The sequence below is a fragment of the Amaranthus tricolor genome, chromosome 10 (genome assembly GCF_026212465.1).
Source record: "Amaranthus tricolor cultivar Red isolate AtriRed21 chromosome 10, ASM2621246v1, whole genome shotgun sequence".
Classification (NCBI taxonomy): domain Eukaryota; kingdom Viridiplantae; phylum Streptophyta; class Magnoliopsida; order Caryophyllales; family Amaranthaceae; genus Amaranthus; species Amaranthus tricolor.
Window position 1 is genome coordinate 20,586,937 of NC_080056.1, and position 4,876 is coordinate 20,591,812.

Sequence of the window (4,876 nt, forward strand, 5' to 3'; positions counted from 1 at the left end):
TTTGGCGCCGTCTGTGGGGAAATCGAACAAAAAGACATGGCTCCCAAGAGAAATCCAACACAAACCGCAACCGTGCATAACACAGATACTGATACTTCAGTGGGTCACGCTAACAATCAAGCCGTGACTCGCCGTGATCTGGACATGCTAGCACGAAACCTCACTGCCGCCTTCTCCAAACAACTCCGCGCCGTCATAAACAATAATAACCCTGCTCAACAAGTATTGGAAGACATCGCGGAACAAATAAATAATCTATAAGAACGAATCGAACCCCATAATGAAATACCGAAATCCCATGAATCTCAAGATGGGAACTCGGGGATGTCGCGTTCCAGCAGACGAAATAAGAAGAGACGAGAAAGATCGAGGACCCACGCAAGCCTCGACAGAAACAACTCCCAAAACCGCCTCTCGAGATGCCCGTACCTATATAGAAAGCAAGAAGCAGAGGGCGACCGAAAGCATTCAATCACTGGTGGACAGAATAAGAGAAGAAAGGAAGAAAGCGCAGCTCACGGGATCTAGCCATCCCATCAGCCCCATCACGATGCCGCGGAATGAGGCCGGCAAGGATAATCTTCCTGAAGACCCCATGCTGATAAGCTCCCCGTTGGCTCCGGAAGTACTAAATACTCCCAAAACGGCGAAAATAAAGATCCCAAATATGACGGCCTTCGATGGGACATCCTGCCCAGAGGAATACTTGATGGCATATAAAAACTTGATGCTGCTGTACACCACCAATCCAGCATTGTGGTGCAAATTCTTTCCAACTACTCTCACAGGAGTAGCCTTGACGTGGTATACCTCCCTTCCAGGAGGAAGTATCCACAATTTTGCCCAATTAGAAGGCAAATTCTTGGGTCACTTTGTAGCATCTAGAAGGCAAGAGAAATCGAACTTCCACTTGCTTAACATAACACAATTGGAAGGGGAGTCCATATCATCATATTTGAAGAAGTTCCATGAAGCAGTACTGGAATTAATCGACTTGGAAGAATCAGTCGCCTTGAACGCCCAGATCAACGGAATGAAGGCTCAAATGCTGAAGTTCTAGTTAGTCGAGAGTCAAGTGAAGACATACGCGGAGGCCATGAATCAATGTCAAAGCTACGTCACGGCCTCTGAGATATGTCAGGCACATGACCCCAAAAAGCGAAAGTCAAAAAAGAAGGATCCAATATCCTCCAATCATTCCTCAAGGAGCAGAGAGGAAAATTCATCAAGGAGGGATAGAAACTACATGCCGCATCGTCCGGAACCCCCATCAGACATGGGACCTCCACGATCCAGACATGTATATGTCACGGAAAGAGAGGCTAGGACACGGAATTTGCTCGACGGAGGTAACGATTTGATGTTTAACCAGAACATGAAAGAAATATTCTTCGCCGTCCGGGATGAGTTGCCAACTCCACCTTCTACTACCACCCCCTTCGATCGACGCAACTACAATCTGTGGTGTGATTACCACAAAGAACATAGCCATACCTTGGCCTAATGCCGCGAACTCAAACGTATTCTACATCAGTTGGCCGACGAAGGGAAGCTGTCGAGGTTCATCAACCGGAAGGATTATGACACAAGAGGCAAAGTGGAAAGGAGGCTTTGGAACCAAAAACGCAGATCCCCGAAAAGAGACGAGGCTAGGCGCGAAAGTTCCAACACGCAGGGAACTATTAACATAATTTTCTGCGGCTACACCGAGGAATACCCTACCATCAGCGCCGCAAAACTCAGTGTCCATACTCTACTCAAAGGACCTCCGAAAACCACCTCAAGTGGGGCAATCATTAAATTCGATGCCACTACATCTCAACCGTTGCAGCAGCTACACACTGATCCTCTAGTGGTTACCCTCAAGATAGGGCAAATGAAGGTTAAGCGAATATTGGTGGATACTGGAAGCACGACCGATCTTATAACAATGGAGTGCCTAAGAAAAATGAAATTCGAAGAAAAGCACCTGCAACCCCTCGATAAACCTTCGATCGATTTCGGAGGAAATCAGGTTATTCCAGTGGGAACAATCATACTCTCGGTGCGAGTAGGGGAAAGAAGCGGAAGCAGAACAATGCCCGTACGTTTCACGGTGGTGGATCTGACGTTCCCCTACGACGCCATCATAGGGCTCCCACTCATCAACAAGATCAAAGCGGCAATCTTACCTCACCAACTCTTGCTACAGCTCGAGCAGGATGATGGACAAGTCGGCATCATCAAAGGACATCAAGTAACGGCACGTCAATGCCTCATCAACATCCTGAAACAAGGGACTCTTGTCATCCCCTCTAAAAGAGAAAGGGAAGATATGAGGAGGCTTCACCCGGTGGAACGATATGAGGAGGCGGAGATATTCGACGGGAAGCAAATCAAAGTGGGAAAAGATCTTCCAGACGCAATCAAGAAAGATATCATGGCCACCATCGCTGATTTTCGTGATATCTTCGCATTTTCCAAGGAAGAGATGTCTGGCCACAAACTTGACATAAAACCAGGCTACAAGCCCGTGAAGCAAAAGCTACGGCATCAGGGGAAAGAGAGAATAGAGGCCGCCAAAAAAGAAGTAGAAAAGTTGTTGAAAGCAGGATTCATCCGAGAGTGCAAATACTCCGATTGGCTCTCCAACGTCGTTCTCGTCAAGAAATCAAACGGGAAGTGGAGGATGTGCGTTGATTTTACGGATCTGAACAAGGCATGTCCTAAAGACGATTATCCCCTCCCCAAGATAGATCGTCTGGCGGATTTCACGGTAGGCCACGCCATATTGAGCTTCATGGATGCTAACGTAGGTTACCATCAAATCCCTTTGGCCACAGAAGACCAGCCGCACACCGCATTCATTACAAATGCCGGCGTGTACTACTATAAAGTCATGCCCTTTGGGTTAAAAAATGTCGGAGCCACTTATCAGAGAATGGTCAACAAGGTCTTCCAGTCCCAAATAGGACGAAACTTGGAGGTATACGTGGATGACATGATCACAAAGAGGAAACAGGCGTCTAAGCATGCCGCGGACTTACGTGAAAAATTCATAGCCCTCCGTGAACACCAAATGTGACTCAACCCTGAAAAGTGCGTGTTTGGAGTCACTGGAGGAAAGTGTCTTGGCTTTCTCGTGGACGAGAGAGGGATCGAAGCAAGCCCAGACAAGATTCGGGAAATTCAAAATATGAAATCCCCTATTTCCGTAAAAGAAGTCCAAAAGCTAATAGGGTGTGTGGCCGCCTTAGGGAGAATCCTATCTAAGTCCGCGGACAAATGCTTGCCTATCTTCAAGACCCTTAAACAAAGCAAGTTTGAATGTACAAGAGAAGCCGAGGAATCCTTCCACCAGTTAAAAGAGCACCTGTCCTCTTTGCCAAAACTAGTTTCACCCATCAACGGGGAAGAGCTAGTCTTATATGTCTCGGTCTACGAATACTCACTGTCAAGAGTATTAGTCGCTGAAAGAGAAAAGAAGCAGTTCCCCGTATACTACGTAAGTCATGCCTTTCGAGGCTCGGAGGGAAACTACAGCGAAATGGAGAAGGTCTTATTCGCAGTCGTGATGGCAAGCAGGAAATTGAAATCATACTTCCAATCCCACCAGGTCACCATCCGAACCAGCAAACCTTTGAAAAAGATTTTGGAAGGGAAAAACAAATCAAGCCGCGTCACAGACTGGGCTAATACCCTAGCAAATTTCGGTATTGAATACGAGCCTCGAACGGCAATCAATGCCCAAGCCTTGGCTGACTTCATTGCTGAAAGTACCATCCCTCATCATCCCGAAGCCAACCAAGAATGGAAATTGTATGTAGATGGGTCCTCCACGCAATCAGCAAGTGAAGCAGGACTTCAAATTGTATCTTCCGCAGGGGTTCGCATGGAAAGGGCAGTCAGATTCGAATTTGCGGCATCTAATAATGATGCAGAATATGAAGCACTACTCTTGGGGCTTAAAATATACCATGAAGCCGGGGCTAAATCCTTATCCACCTTTTCCGACTCCTAATTGATAGTTGGGCAAGTGAACGGGGAATTCGAAGCCAAGGATGATAGCAAGAAGATGTATTTGCAGCAAGTTAAAGAATTTGTCAAGAAATTCGACAAATTCACAGTGGTTCACATCCCAAGGTCCCAAAATGCACAAGCCGACTCCCCGGCAAAACTTGCCAGCTCAGCTGAAACATCCGCAGCTCGTGATATCATCTGGGAGGTGCTTCCTAATCCTAGCATTAACTTCATGGTCGATACCATCAACAGATCAGAGACGTGGATGGAACCATACATTAAATACTTACAGAAATCAGACACTTCCCCAGGATGAGGGTCAAGCAAAAACACTCCAAAGGAAGGCCGGATGGTTCAAACTCCACGAAGGAACGCTCTACAAAAAGTCGTATACACACCCCCTTCTCAAGTGCGTTTCCCCCGAAGAAGGAGTTTACATTCTTCGGGAAATACATGAAGGCGGTTGTGAAATACATCAAGGAGTACGAACCGTAATCAGCAAAGTCCTTAGAAGTGGATATTACTGGCCCTCCCTCAGGAGCGATGTCGAAGTACTGGTCAAACGTTGTCCCCAATGTCAATATCACTCGAAGATAGGAAGGAAGCCATTTAACTAACTTTCCACCATTCAAGCTGTCCTACCCTTCGATAAATGGGGTATAGATCTGCTTGGCCCCTTCCCACCTGCCAAGGGACAACGAAAGTTCATTATCGTGGCTATCGATTACTTTACCAAGTATGTGGAAGCCGAGGCCCTCAGCTCGATCACAGACAAGCAAGTCTGTTAGTTCATATGGCGAAATATCATCACGAGATACGGCATCCCTCGCATAATCATTACTGACAATGGAAGGCAGTTTGTCAGTAAGAACACAAT

General features: G+C 46.7%; 1 protein-coding gene across 1 annotated transcript; it reads left to right on the top strand.

Annotated features, from left to right (window-relative positions):
- The first annotated feature begins 1,096 nt into the window (after positions 1 to 1,096).
- On the top strand, positions 1,097 to 4,000 carry LOC130824953 (uncharacterized). The gene is made up of 3 exons (XM_057689976.1): positions 1,097 to 1,396; positions 1,535 to 2,965; positions 3,080 to 4,000. The coding sequence occupies exons 1-3, from the start codon at positions 1,097 to 1,099 to the stop codon at positions 3,998 to 4,000; spliced, it is 2,652 nt and encodes an 883-aa protein (XP_057545959.1).
- Positions 4,001 to 4,876: the final 876 nt, after the last annotated feature.

Bases quoted from the DNA above. Each gene is read 5' to 3' on its own strand.
- LOC130824953 (XM_057689976.1), top strand. From the start codon at position 1,097: ATGAATCAATGTCAAAGCTACGTCACGGCCTCTGAGATATGTCAGGCA. The intron at 1,397-1,534 runs GTCCGGGATGAG...ATTCTACATCAG, and splicing joins TGAAAGAAATATTCTTCGCC to TTGGCCGACGAAGGGAAGCT. The intron at 2,966-3,079 runs GTATACGTGGAT...AACCCTGAAAAG, and splicing joins AAATAGGACGAAACTTGGAG to TGCGTGTTTGGAGTCACTGG.